Genomic DNA, 27,869 nt, shown 5'->3' with positions numbered 1-27,869 from the left:
TTTTCTCGCAGAGCAAACAACATCGCTTTCTGGGCCTACTTTTTGTTCTTTCCGCGCCGTGAGCGCATCCCCGCTGCCGGGCCGCCGACGTTCTTCTTCTCAACGCCAGCATCGCCGGCCGCACCGTCATCACCGTCGTCATCATCGCCGCCATCATCATCGCCGCCGTCGTCATCATTGTCAGCGCCAAGTCCTTTGGTTCGCTCGCGCTTGACGCTCTCGTGCTCATCGCCGTCGACCTGCCGGCCACTCAGGACCTCGCGCACAATCTTACGGCCCTCGTCGACCTCGCCGTTAGCGGCGCCGCAGGCCATGCACTTCCAGACGCCCAGGCCGGCGAGGGTCTTTGTGCCGGGGGGGGCGAGGCCGTTGACGAGGCGGCACGAGTGGCAGACGAGGGCGATGCGGTTCTTGGCCGCCGTCTCGTCCTCGCCGAGGAGCACGTCGAAGAGCCGGTCGTACCAGTGGGACTCGGACCGGGCGTGGTGATGCTGCGCCGCGTACGAAAGGGGGGGCGGGGCGGCGTGGGCAAAGGCGTTGGGCGCGAATTCGGCGCTCGGGTCGAGAGAGCTCGCCGAGGGAGGAGGTGGAGGACTGCCTCCTTGTGACGGAACAGGAGTGCCGGGCGCGGCGGGGGCAGGCGAGCGGCGCTGGATGTTGGCCGTCGGGGGAGGCGGCATCGTGGTGCGGCTCGGGGTCCCCCTTCCGGGGGTGCTCTGGGCCGACTTGTTCCCCCTGCCTGCGTCCTCGGCGTCGCCATTTTTCTTCCTGCCACTCTGCGGGGTGCCCTCTGGGCCGCCGTACTTTTCAATGAGCTCCAGGGTGGAGTCGTACTTGGTCATGTCCTTGAGCTTCTGTATGGTTTTCGCGCGCTCCGCCTGCTGCTCCTTGAGGCGCGCCTCGAGGCTTCCGATGCGGTAGCTGTAAAAGGTGGTGTTTAAGGCTCGGGCACCGTAGATGCTGTGGAGAGCGGTCGGTTAGCACACCCGGGTGCATGTATTGCGTGAGCAAGCCAGAGAGCTTACACCACCGGTCCTCCGGCCATGCCCGTCCACTCATAGATGCCGAGGTTCCTGTAGCCCACGACGAGGAGCAGGACGATGGCGTAGACGAGATAGGCAAAGGAGAGGTACAGCGTCCAGAGGACCTTTGCGCGGCGGGCACTGGTGCGTCGCTGGTCGAGGCGGGCCTGCGTGTCGGTGATTTTGGCGGACAGCGCGGAGAGCGTCTTTTCAAACGAGGCCGGGGAGGAAGCATCGCCCTGAAAAAAGACTCCTCGTAAGCTTTACTCTGGAGATGTTCTGGTTTGTTCGGCTGGCCGGGCGAGGCAGGATTGCAGACCTTCCAGGGCCAAAAGGACACCATGTTGAGCAACCTCGAGCCGACGGGGCGCCAGGTGGAGGAGGGTGGTTGGTGAGGCCAGGCGGCTATGAGGGAGTGAGGCCTCGAGAAGAGGGCGAGCAGGCGGGGAAGCTGAAGCGCTGAGCTGACGCTTCGTGGAAGCGCAGCTGCGGTTGCAACTTGGTCGGTGTGGTGACGGATGCTCGAGCTCACCGTGACCAACAAAAGAGAGAGGTGCGAGAAGTGGCTGATGCTTACGCGAAGCCACCACTGCCGTGCACCAGCCACAGACTAAGGACCCGTAGGCCAACGGCTAAGTTGTAGCTCAACGGAATTCTAAACATATCGGGTTTTGATTCTCACACCCTCGAACCCTGGACCAAGTCATGAGCGCAGTCCTGCCCGTCATTCTGCTCGCTGGATCTGCACACACACCTCGGCGGGCGACGCCTCTCTTGATGCTGGCGGCGTACCGTCACGCAAGAGACTGACTGATGAGGGCCGTTGAAGGCGAGCCACCATCATGTTTCAAGTCGGTCACCTCCTACGACGAACCTAATGAGTGCATGTGCTGACGGAGCACTCCAGAGAATAAAGGGCGCAATCGACCGGACCATAGCAGAGGAGCAGGCGCGGCAAAAGACCATATCCGAGAGCACCACATCGTCGAGGTCCGGGTCCGCGTCCTCGCGCCGCAACGACGGCCTCGCCACAGCCAAGCGCCACTCGCGGTCCAAGAAGCCGTCCACGGACGCGTCCGACTCTGCCCCCAACCCCGACCCGGCCGTATTCGAGGCGGCTTTTGTCATCGACGACAGCGACGAGCCGAGCCGCACCGCGTCCCCTAAACCGCCCCCGCCCCCGGCCAAGGACGACGACACTGCCCCTGCTGCAGCGGTGCAAGACAAGACTGAGGAGAAGAAGCAGGATGCGGTCGAGGAAGACGTAAGCGAGGCGGATAACAAGACCAAGGAAAATGGCGCGGGCCACGAGGAAAACGCACCACCCACGCCGGCGGCCGAGGAACTGAGCCCGGAAATCAAGCAGCGTTTGCGCAAATTGGAAAAGCTCGAGGCGACATATCCGGGTAAGTCTGTTTGCTACTCGCCAGGCCTCCCCAGAGACCGACTAACATGACCTGTGATACGCAGAGCTGCTCCGGTCCTATCGCGTCGCCCACAAGCGTGCGACTGCCATTGAGCCCTTTGAAAAGGCTCTGCGTGAGATCACGCCCCTCACCTCCATAAGCGACCCGGACGCCTTGATCGAGTACCTCAACCAGCTCAATCTGCGAGGCGACATGGTCATGGAGGAGCTGAAGAGAGTTTCCGCGGACAAAGACGAGCTCGGCAAGAAGCACCAGGAGGCGCAAGACAAACTGAGCAAGTTGGAAGAGGAGCTCGACGCCCTCAAGGCCGGCAAGCCCACAGAGCCTGCGGCGGAGGATGGTATCAAGTCTAAGGCGGTGGGAGCTGCAGACGGCGATGAAAAGGGGCCTGAGAAGATGAAGTCGCCCGTCGCGTCCGTCTTCAGCATGCTGTCACCCAAGCAAAACGTCCAAGACGACGACGGAACCCAGGGCAAGTCAGAGACTGAGGATCTCTTCTCCTACGACGACGAGGTCCCGCAGCTTCAAGCCGACATCGCGGCGAAGTCTGGCGAGATTGAACAGCTCAAAAAGGAGATTTCTGACCTGAAGACGGAGCTCTTGACTGTCAAGGAGGATAGCGCGGGTCTGGCAACGAGGCTGGAGTCTACGACCCAGGAGCTGAGCGAGGCGCGCGACACTGCTGCTTCGCGCGCGTTCATGCAGTCGCAGCTGGATGCGAGCAACGAGGAGATTGCGCGCCTGACTGGGCGGCTCGACAAGTCTCAGGCCCTGCTCAAGGACCTCGAGGACAAGGCAGACAAAGAGATGGAGGCTGCCGCGTCCAGGGTCCGGGAGACGGAGACGGCCTTGGCGACCTCGGACAAGCGAGCGGCAGAGCTGGATGCCGAGCTGGCCAAGGCCAATGCTGCAAAGACCGTCTCCAAGAAACTCATCGATGAACTCAGCGCTCAGATCCAGGGGCTCAAAAAGGAGAAGGAAGAGGCCCAGGTTAAGATGACGGAACTCTCCAACAAGCTCCAGAAACAGCCAGCCTCTACAACCCCACCGGCCCAGCAACTTGCCGCGTCTGCCCCCGTGGCGGCGGGCGGCGCCTCGAAGAAAAAGGGTAAGAAGAAGAAAGGCAAGGGAGCCGCTGCTGGCGCACCCGCGGCCTCGGATGAGGCGGCAGGCGAGGCAGTGGCGTCGACAGCGGACTCGCCTCGCCCGGACGAGTCGGCCGCGGCGACTCTCGAGACGGAAATCTCCAAGCTTAAGGAGGAAGTCAAGGACAAGGACGCGCAGATTGAGCGGCTCTCCACGAAACGCAAATCCGAGGAAGACTTGCGCGACGAGATTGAGACGCTGCAAGATAATCTGCTCACCATTGGGCAAGATCACGTCGAGGCTAAAGAAAAGATCAAGGAGTTGGAAGCGGAGAAGGCGTGGTTGAAGAAGCACATTGCCGAGCTCGAGGGGCAGATGGGCGCTTCAGCGTCAAATGCTGCCGCAGACGCCAAGGTTCAGAGCGACTTGGACGACCTGCAAAAGGAGTATGACGAGCTCAAGAGCAAGTCGGCCGCTCTGCAATCGGACTTGGGTGCTGCGCAACAGCTCGCCCAGACTCGGTTCAAGGATCTGACTGAGCTGCGGGAGGTGCTAGAAAAGGCACAGCCTGAGCTCAAGAGCCTCAGACAAGGGTCGGCCGAGCTGAGGACGGCCAAGGAAGACCTCGCCGCCAAGGTAAAGGAACTCAAAGAGATGGAGAGGAAGGAAAAGGACCTGAAGCTAGAGGCTTCGCGCGCTCATCAACTCTGCGCCGATCGTGACACGGAAATCAAGGGGCTTCGGGAACGGCTCAAGGCAGAGGGCATCGCCAAGCAGCAAGCGGACGAGGCCAAGCGCATCGCAGAGCGCGAGCTGCGGCGCGCCGAGGCCGACAAGGTGGAGCTGAGCGCCAAGGCAGAGAAGGCCGAGAGGGGGCTCCGGCAGATCCAGGACGAAGTCAACAAGCTGCGACCACGAGTCAAGGAGCTAGAGGAGCAGGCGCACAAGCTGAGGCGGGAGAAGACGGCATTGCAGGAGGAGGCCGAATTCAAGGCGCAGCAGTACGCCAACGCTCAGGGCCTGCTGAGCAGCATGCGCGACCAGACGGCCGAGATGTCTACGCAGATGAAGGAGTCCAAGTCGCAGGCCGAGTCGCTCGAGGAGGAGCTGGCGGAAGTGCAACGGCTGCTCCAGGAGCGGACGCGCGAGGGCGAGACGATGCGGCGGCTGCTGGCAGACGTGGACGAGCGGGCGGACAGCAAGGTGAGGGAGATGCGCGGGCGGATGGAGGCGGCGATTGAAGAGCGGGACAGGATCGAGGACGAGTCGAGCACGTTGGCCCGGCGGAAGTCGCGGGAGACGGAGGAGCTGAAGCACAAGATGCGGGAGCTGGAGCGCGAGGTCAAGACGTTGGGCCGCGAGCGAGACGAGCTCGAGGAGGGGCAGCGCGAGTGGAAGCGCCGGAGAGAGGAGCTCGAGGCGGTGGAGAGCAAGGCGGAGGCGGAAACGGAGGAGATGCGGACGACGGTGTCGCAGCTGCGGTCGGCGCTGGACGCGTCGGAGGAGCAGCTGCGGGACAACGAGAAGCAGCGGGCGGACCTGCGCAAGATGCTCGACGACGCGCGGCAGCGGTACGAGCGCATGGCCAAGGAGCTGCGGGCGGCGCAGGCACGGCTGACGGCGAGCCCGAGCCGGACGTCGATGGAGTCGAACCGCAGCGGCGCGGGGGCAAACGGCGGGGCGGCAGCGGGGGCATCGGAAACGCTGTACCTCAAGACGATTCTGCTGCAGTTTCTGGAGCAGAAGGACAGCAGGCTGAGGGCGCAGCTGGTGCCGGTGCTTGGCAAGCTGCTCAAGTTTGATAAGTAGGTGTCCCTTCACCCTCCCCTTGATGGGGAGTGTTTGATGGGCGCGGCGTTTACTGACAACGGACGCAGGACGGAAGAGCTGAAGTGGATCAACGCGGTGCAGCATATAGAGGTGCGATGAGTTGGGTTGAGGAGGGAGCCTCCCGGGGTGCGGGGAGAGGAGGGTTGATACTTGATGGAGAGAGACGAGGCTTCAGCGTATGTATGTGTTGGGCTGAAGATGTCAAGTCTCGAGATGGGCCCATCTATCTTGTACGAAGGCATGACGGCGAGGCCTGGGCTGGGCTCTCCTGGCGTTGGGGCTTAGAGACGGGGTGACGATGCAGCCTTGGGATGTATGGGCATGTACAACAGGTCTGCTGGGACTCGTAGAAGATGATGAGAAACGAGTAGAGATGTGCTGTTGGCCAAGGGTTTGAGTCATGGTAGATGTAGTTGCTCAAAGACAGCTGTCCTGCTGGCCGACTTCCCCTCCATCTCACCTCCAGACACACACATGTCCTTCAACATCTACCCGTCACCACCTCGGCCCGTCTCCAACGCAAATGGGCGCCGCCATCTCGCACATCCGCGACGGCGTGTCGCTGGCCGCCGCGAGCCTGCACACGCTGTCGTCGCTGCACGCCAGCTACCAGCAACTGCTGCGCCGCGCGTCGCGCCCGCCGGGGCTGCCGGTTGCGTCCCCGACGGCATCGTACTGGCTCGACGACCCGCCCTTTGCCGGGCTGCCGGACATCCAGGGCGCGCTGCCAGCCGAGGCGGACGTGGTCCTTGTCGGCAGCGGCATCGCGGCGGCGGCGACGGCAAAGGCGCTGCTCGACCTCGACGACCGCGAGCCGCCGCTGTCCGTCGTCGTCATCGAGGCGAGGCAGCTGTGCGGCGGCGCGACGGGCCGCAACGGCGGACACGTCAAGGTGACGCCGCACCACGAGTTTGCGCGCCTCAGGAAGCGCCTGGGGCCCGAGAGGGCGCGCGTGCTGGTCCGCTTTCAGCTCATGCACCTGCCTGTCTTGCTCGGGCTCGGCGACGCCCACCCACTCGGCGAGGTTAGGGAGGTGCAGACGTCGGATCTGTACACCGACAGCAGCGACTTTGAGGGGGCGGCGAGGGATGTTGAGGCCATGAGGGAGTGGATGCCCGAGGTTGAGGTCGAGGTGCTCGAGGGGGACGAAGCTAGGGAAAAGGTATGGCCACTCCTGGCTCCTGATGCTTGTCAAACAGAACGCTGACGGTGACCCTCACAGATCGGAGTCAATGGCCAGGTCGTGGGAGCCATTTCGTACAAGGCCGGGGTACTTTGGCCATACCGTCTCGTCACGTCCGTGTGGAACGGGCTGCTCAAACAGTACCCAAATCTAGCCATTCGCACACACACGCCCGTCGAAGCCATCGTGGTGGACAAATCGTCGCCGCATCCCTACCGCCTCCACCACGGGAGCGGCGTCGTCGCAGCCCGCCACGTCGTCCACGCAACCAACGGCTTCGCAGCACACCTGGTCCCCTCGCTGCGCGGCCGCCTTACCGGCGTGCTCGGCCACATGACGGCCCAGCGACCGGGCGTCGCCTTCCCCGCGTCGCACGGCCGCCGCTCCTGGTCCGTCCTGTACCCGGGCGGCTTCGAGTATGCGGCGCAGCGGCCGGACGGGCCGGACGGGACGCCGGGGGACCTGCTGATTGGAGGGGGGCTGTTTCGCAGCAAGGACCAGGGGCTGGACCAGCTGGGCGTGTGGGACGACGGGCGACTCGATGCCTTGCCGCTGATGCACCTCCGCGGCAGCATGCAGACTGTCTTTGAGCCGCGGTGGGGGGACGGCGGCGGGTTGGTCAAGGCGTGGACGGGCATCATGGGCTTCACGGGCGACACGCTGCCGCTGGTGGGCCGCCTTCCCGAGGACGATGCCCCGCCGGCCGGGCGCGCGCGACGAGGCGAGTCGCGCCCGGGGCAGTGGATCGCGGCGGGCTTCAACGGCGAGGGCATGGTGTGGGCGTGGCTGTGCGGGACGGCCGCGGGCGTGATGCTCGTCGGCGCGCAGGAGCGGGACCTGGCGCCCGGGGACGGCAGGCCCGGCGGCAGGCTGGCCGAGTGGTTCCCCGTGGCGGAGCTGGCGGTGGACGAGGCGCGGCTGAGGAGGGCCGAGTTGAGGAATCTGCTGAACGACGTTATGTGACTGGCTATCCCGCGGACTGTGCTTTGTCCGTCTGAAGGGCAGAGCAGGTGTTGCACATGCCGCCTGCTCGTGATGCATCCCAAGGCGCATCAGGTTACAAGGCTCACCAGGTTAATGGTGGTTTTCCAGGTGACGGGGCTCATGCCAGAACATCAGGGATCGAGTTTCCATGGGTCACGTACAGACAATAGAGGAGGATAGGGGCCAGGGGGGCTGCGTGGCGTCTCTACACACGCGTGTATAGGTATACAATTCGTGGACACATACTTCGAGAACCTTGGGCATATGGCCGTCACCACTGGGGTTTCCCAATGTGCAAGGAACCTGTAGCCAACGCACTTCGTCTTGAATGCCTGGCTACCTAGTCCCCTGAGAGGCGGAGAGGGAGGTCGAGGATACCCTCGCCGGCGCCTTTATGAGCGATTCAAGACTGCATGTAGTCAGAGAAGACGACAGCCTTTACCTTGTATTCTCTTTCACGCAGTTCTCCATCTCTTGTGCCTGCTGTGTCTCGGCCGCATCTGCTCACGGGGGACAACGTTCGGGCATCTGCGGCAGCCCATGCGACCCGCCCCGGCGTGCTACCGCATGCTTTGTGCATACATCATACATGCATGTTATATGCATGTTGCTCTTATACATCCGGCACGGCATCGACGTGGGGTTCCGGCTATTGACGACCAGACTGATCTGGGAGACGACGTCGGGCCCCGGACGGGTGGTGCCACTGACGGCCTCGGCTGTCAGCCTGTCGGCCGGCGGTTGGTTACACTTTCTCGCTTCCCCGACTTCCGATGTCCTCGTGACGGTGCAAACGGGGTGACGGGTTGCAGCAGAGGAGAGATGCGGCCGGGTCAGCCCATTGTGAGGTCTCTCTTGCGCGAGAGCCCGGATCCTACTGTGCTCGGCCTGCGGAGTCTTGATGATTCCTGGTACACCAATCAGAAGGTGCAGCATGGAGAGATGCCCGTGCGTCGTCTGAAGTATTACAGGACAACTACGTCTCTCTCTCTCTGGGCTGAACGATGTCGTCCCTTCTTGTCATGTCATGAGATGTAAGCGGTAAGCTCTCTCCACATCGGCGCCGATGTGATCCTGTCCTTGCCGGTTTGGGAAAGGGTTGGACCCGGACGGTTTCGCCGTTATAAGACGCAGGCATCCATCTACAGCGCCGACGAGAGACAGACGCGGGGAAGGGCAGATGGCGGTGCGAGATTCCGACGGCAGCAAACACGAGAGCGAGGCAGGCCTCTTTCGCCGGACGGCGACGACAAAAGGAAAAAAGCAAGGCGCGGCTGCGGCTGACACTGGCGATGCGGCCCCTCGGAGACGCCATTTCGCCTTGTTATCAATCTAGACTCTCCGGGCCAAGGGCCAATATCCAGGCCAATATCCAGGCCGTCCGACGCCAATCTATTATCGCGGAAACCAACGGGCTTGGGCCACCTTCTCCGCACGACGGGGACGGCCGAGGTAGGTACTGTAGGCGTGTGATTTTCTCCCCCGGCCCAACCTCCACTCGAAATGCTGCCCACACACACAGAGACCGAGACAGTGCCGATCATGTACATGCCCGCATACTGTAGACGATGGGAAAAGAGGGGGAGGGTGGCAGCCGTCGTCGGCAAGTCGTGGTGACATGGCATCAAGGCCTTTTTGCCCTGCTGCAACGCCGGGGCAGCATCGACCATGTAAGCCCGGCTTTCTCTCGTCCCGGGCTCCACACCAGAAGCAGCCCATCGTCATCCTCTTGTCCGCCTTGTATGATACCTCGTGTTCCTGGAGGCAACGGCCCTCGTGTCGTCGGGCGGGAGACCCGGGCCCACGGAACTCGGCTTGCGCCTCCCTGGGGGATGTGACGGGACACTCGACGGACGAGATATTTTGCCTGGGTGAGATTCCACTTATAAAAGACATGCGCGAGCCGCCCGAGGTTTTGTTTCCGATCACGCCTCTGGCAAGTCGACAACCCCCCCTTCGCCTTTTGTCACTTCGCATTGCGGTCAATTCAAGTCTTCATCTTTCCCCTCGTTGAAGAACCATCGTCGTCGCCATCATGCTGTCCTTGAGCCACGCCTTGGTGCTGCTGCTCGCCGGCACCGGCGTCATTGCCGCCAGTGCCAGCCCCGAGAAAGCGTCCCGGGTCCGACCGGCAGCCTGTAAGTCGCGCAGCTCCTTGTCTCAACCGCCCGCGTCGCATCACGCGCTGCGTCCGACTCAAGCCTAACCGGCTCCGCAGCCGCCATCGAGACGCCGCAGCCGGCGCAGCCCAACATGGTGCCCAACTGCCAGGCCTTCTACCTCGTGCGGTCCGGCGAGACGTGCCGCTCCATCGCGGCGGCGCACGGCCTGACCGTGGCGCAGTTCCAGCGCTGGAACCGCGGCACCGGCCCGGACTGCACCACGCTGCTGGCCGACGCCTACGCCTGCGTGGGCGTCACCGACGAGCCGACGACGACGCCGCCGCCCACGCCCGAGCCCACGCCCGTCGAGACGCCGCGTCCCATCCAGCCCGGCATGGTGCGCCAGTGCCGGCGCTTCCACTATGTCGAGCCCGGCCAGAGCTGTTTCGAGGTCCAGCAGCGCTACGGCGTCTCCCTTCAAGACCTGGTCCGCTGGAACCCGGATATTGGCTACCAGTGCACCAACATGTGGGCCAACACCTGGCTCTGCGTCGGCGTCGCTTGATTTGTTGCTTGAGCTTTTGCCTTGGTTTTGCTCGTGCGCGCACAGGCAGCTCGTTGTGTATCCCCTTTACTTAGGTATCCTCGTCTTGACGCTTGGAGCAGAAAGGCATTAATAAATATGGCGGTTTCTCGGGCTCTTGCAGCGGCTCGGCATGCTGTGGGGGAGTCTTGTCCAGCAACTTTTAACCGGTTCCCCCCAGAGATGACGGGCGATCAGGCCAGGCCGGAGGAGCTGAGCGGCAGGACTGTTCAGGAATCACTGTGCTGGCGGGGGGACAAACGCCGAAGCCCAAGCTCCGGCGTCAGATTGGGAGTCTTTACGCCGAGAGCAAGCGCAACGTGGTAGTGGTAGGCATTTGTACTTTTGAAGTAAGATGGCGGGCGGATGTTGGCATTAGCTAATAATGGGTGACTGTGCCAAGGCCAAGGCTCCAAGGATTTCCTCCGGGTGAATTAAAATCCGTATGCGCATCGTCCAAGCCCCGCCTTGATCCGCCGCATTCACGAACTCACCCCAGAAACGTAGAAAGTGACAACTTCGGCGCGTCCGCAGCCAGGAGGCGTCGCCAACCGCCCGCACCCTTTTGCCACGGTGCCTCCCGACATGGAAGGGCTGATAATCGTCGAGCCCGTTCCGCCATCGCCGAAATGGTTCGTCCCGCCGGTCGTTGCTCCTCCGCATGAGCGCTTGCGCCGACCCCCTGGCCCGCTCAAGCTCCGACCACAGGCAGGTTCCAGCACGAAATCGAAATATACGCAGACAGTGGTACGCGTCTCGCCATCAAGAGACATATCCCGGCTGATCACTTAAACATACGTTCTGGTTTCGAACGCGTTTCATCACCGCAACCGCCCATCCGCTACGGCGCGACTCGTCCGGAGGGCTGTCCATTTTCTTCCACCTTCGTTGCGCACCCGGTTCGAGGCGTCCTTTCCCCAGTGGAGCCTACAGTCCCGCCTTGTGCTGAAAATATATAAAGAGGGCTGGGACGAAGAGTTTGACACGGAGAAAGCTGCATATGAAAAGGTAAAGCCTCTGCGGGGAATCGTAGTTCCCAAGTGTTACGGTGAGCTCAAATACAAGGGCACCAGATCCCTTCTCTTGTCCGACGTCGGTGGGGAAAATCTGGCAACACCCGAAGGAGCCCTGCTAGAGGTGACGGACCTTCGTCGTATGCTGCACGATGCCTTCAGCGCTCTGGCCCAATTCGGCCTATCGCACGACGACACAAAACTGGACAATTTCCATGTCGTCGGAGACAAGGTTATGGTTCTCGATCTGGAAAGAGTGGATGGTAATCTATCTGATGAACGGTTTGCCTTTCACATCAAGTGTGATGTCAACCATCTCGCTCAAAAGTACGAGGACAACCAGCATTGCTTCTACATCGATGGACTCATCATGGTAGATACCTAGGCTTGTCTTGCTTTAATATGGAAGTATATATTTTGACCAATATACCATTCAGTGTACCTAGCTGCTGTTGCTGTCTTCGCCTGGGCCACTGCTATTTCCTGTTAGTAGCTATCCGTTCCACCTTCATACTTCTGCGCAAAATATCCTGGTTGGGATGCTGACCACATCACGAGCTGCATCCGGCTGCAGGAAACTGCATACCCACGCAACTCCCTGGATAGCCTTTTCTGGGTTGTATTCTCAGAAATATCCCCAGCTTGCCAAAACTCTGGTTTGATTGGATTTATTTTCATCTCTCCTATAGCGAGAGCGACTCTGTGGTTTCAGGCAGCGAGCACGACGTTGGAGATCTCGGAGTGAAACCATAATTCGCAGTCGGCCTCAGTCTGTAGCCGCCATCGGCGTTCATTCAGAGGCACCGCAGACGTATTCATCCGCACAGTGTCGTCATCATATAGGGGATGGCAAGCCGTTTGGAAGTCGGCCTGTACCCACCCGTTCTCGACGCGGGTGAGCACAATGATATTCTTGATGGAATGGTACTTGTCGGCCCATTCCTTATTAGTGCCTGTTTGGAGGTCCGTAACTTGGACTGGATTCGTCGGATTCTGGACCAGCAGGTCACCAATAGTGCTCATGGCGGCGGCGATCTGGGTGTGATATTCTGAGAAGTGGAAACTAAAAGAAGACGAGGATTTTGTATGAGAGCGAGGGGGGAGGAGGGGGAGTCAGGGGACGACGGTTGTGCGACATCAGCAGATGAGCTGGGCTGGAGTCGCTGGACAACCTCACATATATCATATATGGGGGAGTACATGCTGTCACGCCTGCACTTTCCCAACATGGAGTGCAATACGCCGGAGCAACTTCCCCTTCTTGCTCGGCTTGTCACTGTCATCAGGTCAGGAGTTCAGGACTGTGTAGTCGACACTCGACGGCAAGCTCCTCGTTCCCCGCAGTGTGTAGACTAATTGCTGCTTCGCTGGTGCTGGTAAACATGGTATATATGGATGCCTGGTTGCTCTGCACCTTGGGTATCGAAACATGTTAATGCCCTCTTCTGGCTTGGCGGTTCTGTCGTTCCTCCTGGCCATTTTCAACCCTTGCTGGACCGTCTATTCCAAAAGGAAGGACTGGGGCAGAGAGAAGGAGAAGGAGGCGAAGGAGATGGCGTGTCGGGGGCCCTCATGTCACGTGGCTGCTGACAGCCGCCAAGCAGACCTCCACGGCCCGAGTAACTTAGCGAGCTAAGCCAACTTGGCATCTTCATCTTCAATCAACACCACGATGCACCCATTTTGGAGTCACCGCCTCGCGGCCGCTGCCTTCTTGTTGTGCACGACAGGGCGGCAGTTGCCCACCAGGCTTCGATCGCCGAGCTCCACACGCAGATCATCCAAGTAAAACAATCCTGCGACTGCCAGGCGGACGAAGAGCGCGGCGGACAGGCTTGGTTGGAGGCGGCCCCAGGGTCTCTCTATAAACGAGGGAGGCGCATGGCAATAAAAGGACAGCGGGGGTGGACATGAGGAGCTGCTAAGAACGATCCCAAAAGACACCACCCCAAGAGACCGTCGGGGGGGGATCCCCTACCCGTATTGACAATCGCCTAGTGGCAGGCTTTGCGGGCGAAATGGGGATGGGATGGGACCGAACTGACGACATCGTGTGAGTTGATGGCCCTGTCGGGATCATTGTCTGCAATTGGACCCTGTGGTAGCAGAACGACCGATGCAACAAGGCTGTCCAGACGATCGAGGAATAGGTTGACTCCTTGTCTGTTGCACCTTTGGCCTTGTACACAGACCCAGGATCAGCCTTTCGGTTAAGAGAACTCGCCGACGCAATGACGAAGGGATCAATCTTAATGGTGGCAGCACCGTCGCAATCCCGTCGCGGTATGGGCCTTGTCGAGATGATAAACCCAGTCCATAAACCAAGTCCTTCAGCAGGGGTTCGGGAAAAGTGGTGCAGCTCCCTACAACTGGGATGAAAAGCTGCCAGAGACGTCAAAGGTCCTTAAATACAGGCGCATTCGATCACTGGGATACTCACCCTCCCAGATCTTGTTCGGGATTGGGGATGGATCAATGGCGCCGTGGACCTTGTCAATCAAGTCAGCCAGAACTGCGTTGAGAATAGGGACATGCAAATGGCCACTGAGCGGAGAACTGGCTGACCTGGTGATCCAACGCATGGCTGCCATGGCAGCTACTCATGAGGACATTAAGAGGGACGTCCAGCATCAAGCCTGGAGTTCCACGAAGACGGTCTAACGAAGCTGATGCTGCGACCTACGAGACTGGAGGGACATAAAAAGCTTTGCTGCAATATAGCTACTCTTGATTTTGTGCCCAGTCTTGGTGGCCCTCCTGTGGTGGCTGTCTTTGCGACTGCAAGCTGCAAGCTATGGTAGAAATTATAATAGATAATTACAGCCACGCAAGAAGCAGTCATCTTCAACAGCCTCATCCTGCATCCTGTAGGGCTGAATGGCCTGGTGTCAATGCTATTATATCCTCCCGCCTTTACGGCCTGGTCCATGAACCCGTGCAGCCAGTCATCGGCCCGTCTACAACGGCAGAATGAAAATAAATCAGGCAACGTGGATGTTTCTAGGAGCGTGCTATGCCTATCGTCCTCCTTCATGGTCGGTCACTGACCGTAATGAACCTCTCGTGTGCATGCCGAAGCCCCCTCATGAACATCATCCCTCGAAGTAGTAATTAAACGAGGAATCGGTAAGTGTTTCCATTTGGGCCAGAATATCGCCGCGACTGCCCATAAATTTCTCAACTGCGGGCAGTATCATGAAGTCGTCGTTTTGGAGGCCTTCAAACGTCGTGGCACACCCGCGCTCGTCGCACCACGTAATGTGCTTGGTCTCTTGGTCGGCAAAGTGGCCATAACTGTCTGGGTCCAGTGTTTCGAGCCAGCCTGCCAATTTTTCGGCGACTCCATGCCGCCGGATAAACACCTGCCAGTGCAGGCGGATCGGAACATGAGCCTGCTTTCCGGATTTGCAGTTGGTCAGCTCGGGGTCTTCAGCCCGTGAGTCGAGGTATATTGCGGCGTCGCAAACGCGACACAAAAGCCTCCGCGATCCTGGCAAATAGAGATGTTTGCAGTCTTCAAACCTGTCCAAGCGGCATAATCGACTGGGAGTGGTTTGCAGATGTGGACAGAACACCACGGGACAAGATTCGTGGAGTCGTTGGAGCTTGGCTAAGCAACGTTCCCAGAAAGTGCCTGTGGTGTCTTCGTCGAGAGATGCAGACCATTCGATGGAAACTGTATCACGCGCGGCCCCGACCCCGGGCCCGGCCTCGCATAGAATTTTCGCGTCGAGGACTGGACACAGGGGATCTTCGCATCGAAGCGTGTGGCTCCCGTCCTTGCTTTGGACCAGATCCCGAACGTCTGCGAGAGAAACTCTGACATGGGGGCAGACAGTGCAGTAGCCTTGATGGCTGATACACTTGCGGCTCAAGCCCGATTCCTTGCGCTGAGACTCCGAGAAGAAGAAGGCGGCATGCATTTCTTGACATGCGGAGCAGTACAGCATGTCCAGGAGGGCGCCGACGCGTGCGGCGTAGTTAGGGGCCGCTCTCGCCTGTCGGCAAGGTTCGCAAAAGGAAGGTCTCTTGCCTTGGCCGGCTGGTGCTGCTGTCATCTGAGCATCGACGTTGTTGTCCAACAAGCCCTGTCGGCATCCATCCAAGGTCGGCATCGGGGCGACTTGGGCAGGTTCGGCAGGCTGCTGGATGAGTGGGATCGTCGATGACGCCTTAGGTAGGTCGGCCGAGGCATGTTGAAGCTCGTGATGTCCAGGAAGCTGGTAGCCCGAGGTGATGGCCTTGTCCACTTCGTGCAGCAGGGTCAGCGCTTTCGGCGGGTCGTTTTCATCCTGCCGGGGTCGCGCTTTCTGCTGCTGCGGCAGATGATGACGATGCTGAGCCAGTAGCGGTTCTTCCTCTTCGGCGTCGTTGTTCATGCGTGCGCTTCGGCCTCCACGCTTGCGCAATAGCGACAGATCTCGGCCTGTCATCTTGGAAAAGGAGACATTTGTAGTCAGAGCAGGTATGTGACAAGAGTCGAGGTGAAAAATGATACAAGTATTGAAGTAAGTATCCAGACTAGAGAGAGGACTATAATAAAGAGATAAAGCAAGGCAAGGTCGAGGGACCTCCTTGATAGACTCCCGGACGTTTATGTCATTACAGGCGGAGACCAGCTAATCATCATCAAGGCAATGAACCCCTCTCAAAGTTCAAGCCTCAAGGCAGCCACACAGGAAACATTCGTCTTGGTAGCAGCCTGGCTAAGTGAGTTTATATATCTTCTGTAGTCTAGTTCACCCCCTACACTCGCCAGGGCTATTTTCTCTCCATGGAGGTTTGTCCTGGGAGGCGTGCGAGTAGCCGCTCTAGCTTTGCATCTTTAACCGCAGGCATTGGCCGCCTTTGTCCATCAGCGCCAATATTTGTTGTCATGAGTTGGGGCGCGTCCCTGGGGCGCGTCAAGAACGGTGCTTCTATCTTCCTCTCAAGGCCTAGAGAACCATCTCCTCATGAGGACGCGGGGGATTACAACACCTCCGGGCCAAAGTCGTCGCTATCGCCGCGGGTCCGGCCGGCCGCGCACAACAGGCCTGTCGATGAGGGCCGGGTGGGGCCTCGGCCACGGTCACCGTCGCCGGCCCACTGATGCTCCCGGCGCCTCTCAATGGCCGGGCCTCATTGTGACCTCGGGCAGAAGGTTTGGGTACATGAGCCCCTCCGGCCCCTTCCCTCGAGCCTCTCTTTCAAGGCGGAGGCGGCGGAGGAGTCGTGGGAGCGTCGCGTGTGCGCGCCGTGGGGTGTTCGGTTTGGTGATGGTTGCTTTGCTCTCTTCAATCATAGAGGCCGTGTCGCGGCTGGGCCACTGAATTGATTTTCGCTTCGCCGTCGACGCTAGGGCGAGAGTTGTGGCCCCTCGGAATTGCTGTAAGAGGCGCAGAAAATTACCTGCAGCCACGCAATAAGCATTCGTCTTCACACACCCCTTCTTGTATCCCGTAGGGCTGAATGGCCTGATGTCAATGCTATTTTTATCCTCTCGCCTTTACGGCTCGGTCCATCAATTCCGTGCAGCCAGTCATCGGCCCGTCTACATTGGGCTCTTGGACTAGTCAAGAATCTGTATTGCCTCTGGCTGCGCATCTCATCTCACACACTTGCGATAAAAACCAACCCCCACCAGACGTCAAGCCAGTCCCTTGGCCCAGCGGGTTGCGCCGTTGGCCTCCTGGGTCATCAGTGGCCCGAATCACCCTCAGCTACAGTCCAGCCTCAATCTGCCTTCGCCTTGCCCGCCGGGTCGAAAGAATTCAGGGAAGAGACGCCAAACATGCTATCCTGAGTCCGCACCTGCCAAATCAAAACCTGCGCCGTGTCTCTCGGTGAGACCAATTCCAAAAAAAATGATCAACGGCAAAAACTGGGGTGCCAGGCAAGGCCAACTCCAAGGGCCACTATAAAAATCTCGAGTAAGAAAACGTGGAGTGGGGTGACGTGATCGCAAATGGGGTCAGCCGTGTGTCGCACTCCGGGTATCGTCGACAAGTTCCCGATGCTCTGATGTATCGAACTAATTCAATGTGCCGTGCCGTGTCGTGTATTCCATGCTGCCCCTCGTCTCGGGGAGCAGATTCAAGGAAAAGGGGGGAGAATCAAGAACAAATCACAACAGGAAACTGCATGTGCCGAACTGGACCAGCGCAGAGGCGACGATTGAAGCGGCTGCCAGTCGCATGGCTCCCGGGCCGGCCACCATGGGTTCAAACGTCATTCGTAAATTAGACTTGCTGGCTGTAGGTGTTTCGAGATAGTCGTGAGCGTTAAAATCGTGAGCAAGCTTGTCGTCGACTGTACTAGCCCTTGTCATGCATGCATCGTGGAAGCCGGCGAGCTTTGCGCTGGGCGGCATCGTCTCCACCGGCTTCTGCGCGTTCAGGGCCTCACAGGTACTTGCGCACCCACTCGGCGTCGAGCCAGCCCACCTTTTCAAAGGCGGTCCAGAGCTTTGACGCCTTGTTGACGTCAATCTTGCACGCCTGCTGCGCGTCCGTCTTGCGAAACTCCTTGCCGGTGCGCAGACACTGGAGACGCCGCTCAAAGATGCGCCGCTTGCTCGTCAGATAGGTGGCGCAGTCTAGCCGGAGGTTGCCCGCCAGCATCACTTCGTCCGTATGCAGCAGGTGGGCGTTTGGGTCATTGGCCAGGTCAATCGGCTGACCCTTCCAGTCCACCTTGAGGCTGTTGGGCCGGTTGGGGAGCGAGTCGATCGGCGGGCAGTAGTTGGGCAGCGCGTCAAAGTCCTTGTCCTCGCGATTGGGCGCGACGATCCGGCGGGACGGCTCGGGCGTGGCGCTAACACGACCGGCGGGTCTCGCTGGTCGCGCGGGAGCCGCGCCATGATTGCGGATCTGCCGCGGGGCACCCTGGTTCTTGGTAACTCGCTCGGCACGTTGCGAGCGGGCAGGCTTGGCCGTAATGGGCTTGGCCGGCATAATGGCATGGTATCGCTGGGCGCCTGCCAGCCGGTCGGCCTCAAGGAGGGCTCGCTCCTTGCGCAGCCAAGCCTTGCGATCCGTCGTGTAATGCTTCATGACTTGAGAGCGGAACATGAGGGCCAGCTCATAGTCCTCACGGCGGGGCGGTGCGACGCCCGCAAAGATGCTCTGCGACCGGGCGCGCACATGTTGATCGACGATGCGCCGGTGCTCCAGCTCGGCCGGCGCAAAGAGCGGCGCCTGGGGAGGGCTTGACGGCGGAATATCATCGGAGGGGTACAGGACGGGGTCTTTGATGTGCTGGCCCGCCGGCGGCACTCTCGATGAGGCATTTGCGGTCGCGACGGGTTTGCTGTAGGGCGAGACGGGGGGCGACATGGGGAGTGGCTGCTTGGGCGAAGACGCATGGAGGCCTTGGGCATTGTCCACCTTGGCCGGGCCTCTCTTCATGGCGGGCGCGCGGTGACTGAAGCTGTCGTGAATGGCGTCTGGGGGCGACATGAGGCTGTTGATGTCGAGCTTCTTTGCCTCGATTGCAGGCGCGGGCAGTGGCGGCGGGGCCATTGAAGCCCGCGAGCGGTCGATTGGGTGTGCGATGGAAGCCATGGATACAGACGAGGGCCGCGGATGAAGGTAGGAGAAGAAGGAGGAGGAAAATGAGAGAGGACGTGGCTGATTGATGGAAGTGGCAGTCTTGTCGAATATGGTGGAAGACTGCGGGTGGCCAGGCGCTGGTTTGTCAGCCATGTCGGGATGGCTATGGCCGACTGACGTGGTTTGGGTGGCGAAGAGACGCCGCTGTGAAGCGCTAGTAGGAAGCAGTCGGTCGGAGATAGGGGGCGGAAATAAAGTGTCGAGGGCGGAGTTTGGGTGCCTGGAAAGATTGAAGCCTGGAAAGGGCGGGCGTAGGTGGAAGTAAGAGAGCCGAACAGTCGGATTTGTTTGCGATGGTGCTTGTTTCTGGGCGGTGAGGTCTGTTGACGAAAAGGTGGGGTGAGGTGATTGATTGTCTGAGCGTGCGTGAATGAATAGATGAGTGAATTCAATCGTCAACAGGCGGTGCGATTCGACGCAATCGATTGGCTGGGCCCATTGGCAAGTTGAAGATTGCAAATGGGAAGCAGGAAGAAAAGACGAGGGCTTTTGTGCCTTTTGTCTTGTTCCGCTATGACTGATGCGCCGATGACTGTGAATCTGACACGCACGCAAAGCAGGGAGTCGTTGATACCCGATGGGGACCTGGACAAGCGTTTATGTGGCGGGCCAGAAGCAGGCCTGACGCAGGCACACACGCGAGCGTGCACACGCCCCCCCGCGAGGACAAAGAGAGAGGGACGAGAAGACGTGATTGGGCCGCCCTCGTTAGCTGCTGGCTGAAGGAGCTGGAGAGCAGAGAGAGACGACGACTTGGGGCGGAATTGGTTGGCTCGTCTGCTGTCGGTTTGTTTCGTTTGTCGTGGATTCGTAATGGCCGATGCAGTGCCAGGCTGGCAATCAACCAGATGGAACAGGAATTGGGCCGGATCAAAGCACAGACGGCAATTCGTATGCAATTCGGGGCGCGAGGCAAGAGTGAGGAAGGGGAGTCGAAGCAGGCGGAGTCTGAGGTGGTCAATGGAAATAGGTGGGTAGAATAGCGTCGTCGGCGAAGAGGATGACTGGTGGTCTCGAGGCAATCGGGCCTGGTGATGTCGAGTGGGAGAAAAAGGTGGCGATGGTGGTAGTGGTGGAAGAGGAAAAAAGGAAGAGTGATGGGGAGAGGGAGGACAAGCGGCGGCTTGTGTTTAACGACGACGCTGAGAGAAGCCTTGGAGGCGCGCGAGAGAGAGAGAGGAGGAGGAGGAGGAGGAGAAGGGGGGCGTGTATCATGGGAAGAGGAGGGGCACAGGATTGGGGCGGGCTGGGTGGAGTGGGCGCAGCAGGCCTGGGAGGATGACCAGGGGGCGTGTGTGTAGAGTCAGCATGGAAAGCAAGTGCAAGTAGAGGTACTCCGTACATGTCAGGAAAGACTCTTGCTGCTGTACCGGCACTGTACGGAAGCCGATCGTATCTCGATTGCCCACCGGAGGCTTCTTGACTATAGTCCCGGTGCTGAAATTACGCATGCTAATGTGCTGGTTCTACCTCTGCACTTAGGCATTCGATGCCTTAAGTATCGACAGACTCTTTACCAAAACCTATATGTGAGTTGTCGCGGAGGAAAAGACAAGGCAAGTCTAGACCTTGGCTTGGCCACGGCAAAGACTGGAGCCGTGGCCAGGGGGCCGCGGCATGTCGTCGTCGTCCTGGCTCCAAAGTAACTGTCCACCCACCAAGTAGCGGTCGGGAACTGATAGTGGGTACCGACCACCTCGGCACTGCCAACGGAGCCTACCAAGGGGTGGAAGAAGAACACGCCCCCCTCTACCAAGTACTAGTATACAGTATACACCAAAATCTCGAGTGCAATATGGGTATTCTTTACACCGTATGCCTCCCTAGGTACCAAGAGGGGCGCAGGCACTGCAGCTTCATCAGAGTTGCACAAGCCCTCTCTACAGTTGTATACTGTACTTACGCTGTACGGAGTCTGCACAGAATCTCACCCATCGCTTGGCTGACGAAACAAGCGGAGGGCCGATGGCGAGTAGAGACAGACAATCGTGCACTGTGGAAACTTTCGCACTGTGCACCACCAAAACCCCACCAAGTGTCCGTCTTCAGGCTTAACATGTCCGCTGGGCACCTGCACAGAAAGCTTCCATTGCCTTGGCCAAGCCGACACTGGACAATGATAAGGCGACTTTTGCCTGCTCTGCATGTCTCGCTACCTTGGCACCATCAGCGGCATCTTCCACCCAGGCAACCCTCAAGGCAACGCGTAAGGCAATCAAGGGCGTGGCCGCTAGCAACACGCCCTCCATCAGCCAGTCAGGTGCCGCCCGGCGCCCAAGGTCATCAGGCACACCAGGCCCCACTACGGGATGTGATTGGCCCGTCCAAAGATAGCACCTGCCTGCCTCCCGCAAGTGCCCTCGGACACACACAGCCCAGGCATCTACCGTACAGTTGACGGGCGTCTCTCGTCTTCGACACGACCGCCTACGACACGACCGCCTACGACACAACGGCCCGACGCGCCGACAACCACCGGCACATGCTCTCTGCCTCGCGATCGCAAGCACAAGCACTCGGTTTCCGAGGCCCGACGACAAGCGGGCCTTTTGCAACCATGATGAAGAGGTGGCCATGGCATTAATGGCCTCTGGCCCATTCTGCCATGACAAAAAGTACCCCTCCCCCGCATTGAAGCCCTTGATGCGCATTATTAGTTCCGGGATCTTGCGCGATGCTCGACTCTCGAGGTTGGGGGCGCGTGCAAGTGGAGAGCACAGTGGAGAGAGAGGGGCCAGATGTCGACACCGCACAACGGTCGCCGCCATCAACCAACGCCCGCCTCATTCTCGGACACGAGCGAGCCTTGGTCGTGGCCGTCGCCTGCCAAGGTCAAGAAGACAGCGCCCGGCATGCATACGTACATACGGAAATAGGGCTGCCGCATTCCATGCGTGCTGCGGCGAAACTCTATCGCGTCGTGACTGCACTGCTACTCGGATATTCGTACACACATTCGTCTGTGTACCTGTCGCTGCCCAAAAGCGAGGCAAGCATGGCCGGGCGGCAAGTGGAGGCCGAGTGGCCCATTCTCCTATGCCTCGATGCTAAAGACGCGCCTTTTTCAGCTCCCCACACGCCCTCTTGCCGTGCTTTGTGTTGGTTCTACGTGTTTTGGAGATGCAGAGGGCTTCTTTGTGATTGACCATTGACAGGAGAGAGGTCGACGACGGCTGTATGAGCTTCTGTTGGAACATGGGAGGCCGCCGGGGTCGCCAAAGTCAATTGGCCAAGCCTGCGCCGATTGGCCAATCCTTGCTGCCTGTGCACGGAGTACTGTGCTGTGCTGTAAAGACGTCCTGCCACGCCCCCCTCCCCCCGGCCCCGTCTGTTCGTCCGTCGGCCAACGGGGGGCGTGTGCGCAGAAACGAGGCCAGATTTTCCCTTGTTGCCGCGACAAGCTCGGAAGAAGAAGGAAGCGGGAAGAAGACGCACTCTCTTAACCCCGGAGCAAGTCAGAGAGCAGGGGACGACGAGAGGAAGACGCGGAGGAGTCATCACCGCCAGAGGGTGGTGAGTCACACGCCAAGGAGCCGAAACAGTCAGCCCACACTGTGCATGCTTGCAAGGATGCCTGGTGCCTTGGGGGAGCCGTCTGCCTATCGATAAGCCAAAAGACAGAAACACACTCGTCTTTCATGTATAGTTACTGTACAGTACAATTGCCTCTTTGCACCGATGTTTCGTACACCAATGGGCTCACTAATTGGGCGAGTTACGGGGCCGGGAGCGAATTTTCCGAAGCCATTGGCAAAAAAACAAACGAGAGGCAGAAGCGCAGGCCACTAATTAGTGGTTACTGTTAATTACAGCAGTGCTGAACTGACCGCTGCGCCTCACGAGTGCCATTGAGTCTGAACTAACACATCATGTACTTACTGTACCTCCCCTTGTCCATCACTCCATCACCCGAGGCGATACCTGATGAGAGGTATCTACGAGGCTTACCGCCGCGATTGATAAGCCGACACTTCTTCGACATTGATTCTCAAAACTGTCTCTTTCTCTTTATTCCATCGCAATGTCTCTGCTATGCCTCCAGTGCGACATCGTGACAAGGTCGGATGATGAGGGACGGCATGCCCTCGCGCGGCCCGTTCGGTCACTTGACGGCCTCGATGGACCCCTCTCCGTCCCCCGCCCCCCTCTTCATGCTCGCTTTGCTCCATGACTCTAGACAAGAGGGGAAAAAAAGAAAAGGGTGAGACACGGTAGGTGCGTTAACGTTCGGTCGCTTGCTAAAGAAATATGGCGCGCTTTTGCCCCCTCAACCCCTCCATTCCAAGTCCCCGATGGAGCATCGTGACCCGTCTAGAGCGTCCAGGGACGGCATCCCGTTCTCTCTCTCTCCGCGGCTCGTCCGTTCACCCGGACGCCTCCCTCTCGTCGCCTCGTTTCGACGGCAAAGTCACAGGCTGTCAGAGGCTTACCCACGCGAGTCTTTTCCGAGCAAAAACCCCGTCGCCCAGGCCCAGGCCAGCTGACCTCCTCCGGCCGAGACACTCCCAGCCGAAATGGACCCCTTCCCCCTCCTCCCGAGCCCGACGTCTCTTGGCTGCCGCCGCTGCAGTGCAATGCTCGCCCGCGATCCGTCTCCATCTCTGCATCGCGGTATGTACGTACGGCAGCTAATATGTATGACATGCATGCATGCATACATCGACCTACATTTACCCAGTGGTACTCCGTATACTCCGGACGCTTGGCCATGGAAACGTGCATGTACATGCTTGTAGACGCAGAGTTTCCCGGTCCCGAGGAGCAGATCTGGAATCCATGTTCTACAAACGGCGTCGCAGGCACTTGAAACAAACTCTCACGTCTACTCTTTCGTTTCGTCCTGCCAGAGCAGAGAGTGACTTACAATGCCCCAAATGGGCGTACTCCTATTTTGCTCGGTATAGCGGTATTTTACCAACTTGACACGTCCAGCACTCTTCAAGTTATTCGCCAATGCGATTTCCAGGCTTCTACCCCTTCCTCCCCCTTCCCGCGATCATACGCTTTGGCGGCGAGACGACCGCCACGAGCGAGTGCTCTCAAAAGACGGATAGCCAAGACACTCTCCCCAACTCACACCTATCTTTGCTCGAGACTCTAAAAGGGAATCGCACCCTCTCCGCCATACATCCACAGGTCGAACATTTCTTCACCAGCAAGCGGCCACCACCGCCTCTCCACGCGCCGCGCGCTGACCCTCGCCGGCATGCTCTCCGAGTTCGCCACGCCCGCCTCCTCGTCGGTCTGCGGCGCGACGCGCGCGTCCTCGCACTCGACCCACGTGTTGTTGCTCGTGTACTTCTCGCCCGTGTCGGCGGCCCTCCAGGTGTCAAAGTAGCAGTAGATGAAGGTGCTGCAGTAGGCCTCGCGCGCCTCGCGCGTCACGTTGGCCTCGTGCGGCAGGCACTCCACCAGCGCCGCCATCATGCTCACGGGCCGCGAGTAGTACGGCAGCTTGCCTTCTCCCTCGAGCGGCGCGATGGGGGCCAGCAGGGGTCTGGTCGGGGCGCGGTGCGGTGCGCGGAACCGGTTCCAGAGCTGGTGCATGCGCCGGCCCTGGCCGGGCGTGAACTCGGTCTTGCAGGAGCTGCCCTCTGATGTTAGCCTTGGTCCATGACTTGCTGGCTTCACATCCCGGGGCACGGCCTACTCGGTGGTGGCGCTCATAAAGTTGTGAATGGGATCGAGGCCAGGCTGGTCCGGGCACGAATCCAGGCCCTTTGGGCAAATGCCCAGCGACGCATTCCCCGTTGCGGCCGGCGTATCATCAACCAGGTCACCCTTGCCCTCGCAGCCGCCGATGGACGGGTCGAGCAGTCCGAGCCAGTGGCCAATGACCCGGACCGCCGCCTTGCCTTCCCACGTGGCGGCCTTCCAGCCGAGCCCGCCGGGCACCGTGTACGACGCAATGACGGCGCCGTCGACCCTGTACGCGCCGAGGTCTAAGGGCAGCCGCTGCGGCGCGTACGGCAAGCCTAACTGTGTCGAGTTCGCGTCAAAGCGCTCGACAAAGTACAGGTTGAGCGTGCGGGCATCGCCGCGGTTGTTGTCCCACATCATGCGTATTCCGTCGATGTCAATGCTCCAAAGGGGGTCAACGACGCGCTCCGTCTCGACCAGGACAAAGGTGATGTTATGCGGCGCGAAGCTGCGGTTAATGATGTCCATCTGCCCTTCCAGGGCCTCTTGCTATAGACACAAGTCAGAACACCAATGTGCAGTGCTGGGATACGTATCTAGCAACGAAACTTACGCTGAGATGCTTGCCGCTCGAGGTGGCTACAAGATGCGCCGTCACGTTAATGGTGAGCAGTGCGAAGCTCTCGACCTCGCCCGTATCTGATCGTTGGACGAGCGCCCCGTCATCAGTGGCAACCAGGGCCGGTGAGACATCAACGCCCACGCCGCGGTGCTCGAACGCGGAACCTCAACTGGCGGCAGCCGAAGCCGCGAGGCCGGCCATCAAGGCCCGAGTCCAGAAGCACATGGCGAGGATAATGCAAAAGGAGAAAAAGGGGGGTTTGTGTCGTGGACAAAGTCTGAGTGGTCTCAGGCTTGAGAAAAGAGAGCACGGCGGCAGGGGTTATATATGCCTCCTGGTCCTACCGTTGCATCTCCCACATATGCTACACGACCCTCTCTCATTCTCCTGCTGCCCGCGCTCTTTAGTCCGGAACCGCCTCAAGTTGGCTAGACTCTCCGTTGCCTCCGTCGTCGTTACCGCAGCACCCACACCCGAGGATCACACTCGGCCTAGGGTAGCGTCCACAACCAGGCTCGGGCTCGCGAGGCTCGGCGCCGACGTGCTTTCGTCCCGACCCACAACTCTCTGCACATATACATATATATGGCAAGGTTTCTGGGCGTGCTCATAAGCTTCAATTTAGGGTAGAGTTACAGGGGGCGGACCACATCAGACGATTAATATAGTTATTTCAAACTGATAGGAAAGCGTGCCAGCTTGAAGGTACCTTTGAAATGGAAAATCACGCACGATATTGACATTTGCGCCAAGCAACTCTCGAGAAGGAGTTGTAGTTGAGAAATGGCCCCCTTAGAGAGACAACTGACCCGATAAACTTCCAATGGCCCAGGGTAGTGAGATCGCCAGCTCAACTCAGCGCCCGCAAAATCAAATTCCCACGTTAATTAGGTCTCCCATGCGGCGGGGCCGCGTTCGGCATTTGGCAGGACGCTGCGAGCGGCCAAGTCTTGGCGGCGCCGGCGGAGAAGCGACATGACGCAAGGGCCCAGCGTCTACGTGGCATGTCGGCACCGCGCCATCTCGAGATGGGCTCATGCGCCGGCGATAAGACTTTGCTGGGAAGATTAAAAGACGGATAGGGCCCGGTGATTCGGGAAATAGATGGCGAGGCCGAGGCCGGGGCGGTGGCTGGCTTCGTATTAATCAAAGGAAGGGGCTTAACCTCGGTGGAAATGGGGTGTTCTCGAGCTGGCCAGGGGCTTGGGTTGATGGAACAAGACTGGAGACGACAAAGACAGCATCTATACTACGACCCGACGCGGTAGTCTCTTCGCTTAAAACCAAATTCGAGTTTTAGTAAAGTCTAGATATATAACTGATCTAAGATATGTCGCTCATTAAATAAATAAAAAGACGTCTACGTGATGATTAAAGTCTTGAGCCTTGTCAGCTATACGGCTAAAGGCAACTTGACGCTTTTTAAATAGACTTTCGTATGCAGCAGTGAAGGCCTCTAAGCTGGCCTTGTCCTTTGCAAGGGTCCAGTATATCTCGTCTATTTTGTGGTCGAGTTGTATTTCTTTCGACATATATTTCTATTTATTGTGAAAGGCTGGAGTAACCAGGTGAAGGACCCAATTTATGTTCGCCTCCTGACTCTATAGCCGCCCAAAGAGTCAGTGCACTATTCAGCTTATAGACGGGAATAAAGCTACTTACTCCTTGGTTTAAGCCATCGGTGTAAGACCAATCATGCGATTCGAATGGGGCCGCTGCGGCCAGTCCGGCGAGAAAGGGGACGAGAGTCGAGACTTTCATCTTGGATAGAGCTGTAAAGATGGTATAGATGGAGCTAGAAAGTCTGCGAGCGGAAAGCTAATGGAATTATTTGACGCCAACGCGCCAGGGACCTGTCCAGGTGGCTGTGATGCAGGGCGACTGGGGTTGTTTGGCTGCTCCCATGATTATTGGGCGGGGGCTAATGAAACGAACAGGCAGCACGCGGCTACGAGTACCATTTGCGGTCATGTAGTAGGATTTGTTGGTCATCAATCACTTTCAAATGGGCCGTGAAAGAGCGGCTAGGTTATTTAACAAAGAGAGAAGCACAATATAGAGCTAGCATGCCTCGCCCCGGCTTCAAAAATATGCATCGTCCTTCCGACAAACTTGATTCCGTTCAATTTCTTGGCCATAATTATATAACTACCCGAGATAGGTGCGGGCACCAACGTGGAGAAAAATGGTATGAACCTGCCGATCCCGAAGATTGCCCAGAGGCCGTTAGAGCGAAGCGTCGCAACCGCCGGACCGGAAGACAATTGCACTGTGCCTCCCTTGCCACCGTTTTTGTCTCGATCCACGGTGTTGTGCCAGAGACAGATGTTACGCCAACCGGAACCTTGCACCGTTTGGTTGGTGGTGCCACCATTGCGGCTTTATGAACAGTGCTGGAGCAAAACATTGCGTAAATCCTACACCGGGATTCGATCGAAGCCCATGTGGGCATACGCCCTGCAGGCAATGTGAGAATCATGATCCAGCTGGACGTTCATAAGGTCTTCGACTGCAGTCTCGGTTCAAAATACAGCTTGCACTTGTCGACGCATGACTTGATCATCGACGCCATCACGGACGGGCGTACCCGCAACGGATATTTTCTCTCTCTTTCTCTCTCTGTCTTGTCGGACGCACAAAATTCAAGGTTAACTAGATAGGCTACCCAGGACACGCCTAGGAACCACTTAAGAATCTTCAACGAGATATTCCTCACCTCCTCGATTGATTCCAACCCACGACAACTATCGACAAAGCGCCTTAATCTTGTCGACATGAACTCGAG

General features: G+C 58.9%; 8 protein-coding genes across 8 annotated transcripts; 3 read left to right on the top strand and 5 right to left on the bottom strand.

Annotated features, from left to right (window-relative positions):
• Positions 1–35: 35 nt before the first annotated feature.
• HRG_10092 (putative integral membrane zinc-ribbon metal-binding protein) lies at positions 36–1,365 on the bottom strand (the record flags this gene model as incomplete). The annotated part of the gene is made up of 4 exons (XM_044868563.1): positions 36–73; positions 125–960; positions 1,026–1,261; positions 1,342–1,365. 4 exons carry the CDS (start codon positions 1,363–1,365, stop codon positions 36–38), a joined length of 1,134 nt encoding a protein of 377 aa, XP_044716560.1.
• Positions 1,366–1,864: 499 nt separating this feature from the next.
• On the top strand, positions 1,865–5,464 carry HRG_10091 (GRIP domain-containing protein; the record flags this gene model as incomplete). The annotated part of the gene is made up of 5 exons (XM_044868562.1): positions 1,865–1,873; positions 1,930–2,286; positions 2,335–2,428; positions 2,493–5,340; positions 5,413–5,464. The coding sequence occupies 5 exons, from the start codon at positions 1,865–1,867 to the stop codon at positions 5,462–5,464; spliced, it is 3,360 nt and encodes a 1,119-aa protein (XP_044716559.1).
• Positions 5,465–5,888: 424 nt separating this feature from the next.
• HRG_10090 (putative fad dependent oxidoreductase protein) lies at positions 5,889–7,511 on the top strand (the record flags this gene model as incomplete). Its single annotated transcript, XM_044868561.1, has 4 exons — positions 5,889–6,527; positions 6,588–6,979; positions 7,040–7,322; positions 7,377–7,511. The coding sequence occupies 4 exons, from the start codon at positions 5,889–5,891 to the stop codon at positions 7,509–7,511; spliced, it is 1,449 nt and encodes a 482-aa protein (XP_044716558.1).
• A 2,056-nt stretch (positions 7,512–9,567) lies between these two features.
• HRG_10089 (lysM domain-containing protein) lies at positions 9,568–10,199 on the top strand (the record flags this gene model as incomplete). Its single annotated transcript, XM_044868560.1, has 2 exons — positions 9,568–9,670; positions 9,751–10,199. 2 exons carry the CDS (start codon positions 9,568–9,570, stop codon positions 10,197–10,199), a joined length of 552 nt encoding a protein of 183 aa, XP_044716557.1.
• Positions 10,200–11,938: 1,739 nt separating this feature from the next.
• HRG_10088 (uncharacterized protein) lies at positions 11,939–12,253 on the bottom strand (the record flags this gene model as incomplete). The annotated part of the gene is made up of 1 exon (XM_044868559.1): positions 11,939–12,253. One exon carries the CDS (start codon positions 12,251–12,253, stop codon positions 11,939–11,941), a length of 315 nt encoding a protein of 104 aa, XP_044716556.1.
• Positions 12,254–14,322: 2,069 nt separating this feature from the next.
• HRG_10087 (uncharacterized protein) lies at positions 14,323–15,663 on the bottom strand (the record flags this gene model as incomplete). The annotated part of the gene is made up of 1 exon (XM_044868558.1): positions 14,323–15,663. The coding sequence occupies one exon, from the start codon at positions 15,661–15,663 to the stop codon at positions 14,323–14,325; it is 1,341 nt and encodes a 446-aa protein (XP_044716555.1).
• A 1,950-nt stretch (positions 15,664–17,613) lies between these two features.
• Positions 17,614–18,732, bottom strand: HRG_10086 (SWIRM domain-containing protein; the record flags this gene model as incomplete). The annotated part of the gene is made up of 1 exon (XM_044868557.1): positions 17,614–18,732. One exon carries the CDS (start codon positions 18,730–18,732, stop codon positions 17,614–17,616), a length of 1,119 nt encoding a protein of 372 aa, XP_044716554.1.
• A 5,187-nt stretch (positions 18,733–23,919) lies between these two features.
• On the bottom strand, positions 23,920–25,309 carry HRG_10085 (pregnancy-associated plasma protein-A domain-containing protein; the record flags this gene model as incomplete). The annotated part of the gene is made up of 4 exons (XM_044868556.1): positions 23,920–24,409; positions 24,473–25,011; positions 25,076–25,161; positions 25,255–25,309. 4 exons carry the CDS (start codon positions 25,307–25,309, stop codon positions 23,920–23,922), a joined length of 1,170 nt encoding a protein of 389 aa, XP_044716553.1.
• Positions 25,310–27,869: the final 2,560 nt, after the last annotated feature.

Source organism: Hirsutella rhossiliensis (genome assembly GCF_020360975.1).
Source record: "Hirsutella rhossiliensis strain HR02 chromosome Unknown scaffold00014, whole genome shotgun sequence".
In the NCBI taxonomy this organism is placed as follows: Eukaryota; Fungi; Ascomycota; class Sordariomycetes; order Hypocreales; family Ophiocordycipitaceae; genus Hirsutella; species Hirsutella rhossiliensis.
This window is presented reverse-complemented; position numbering and strand designations above follow the sequence as displayed.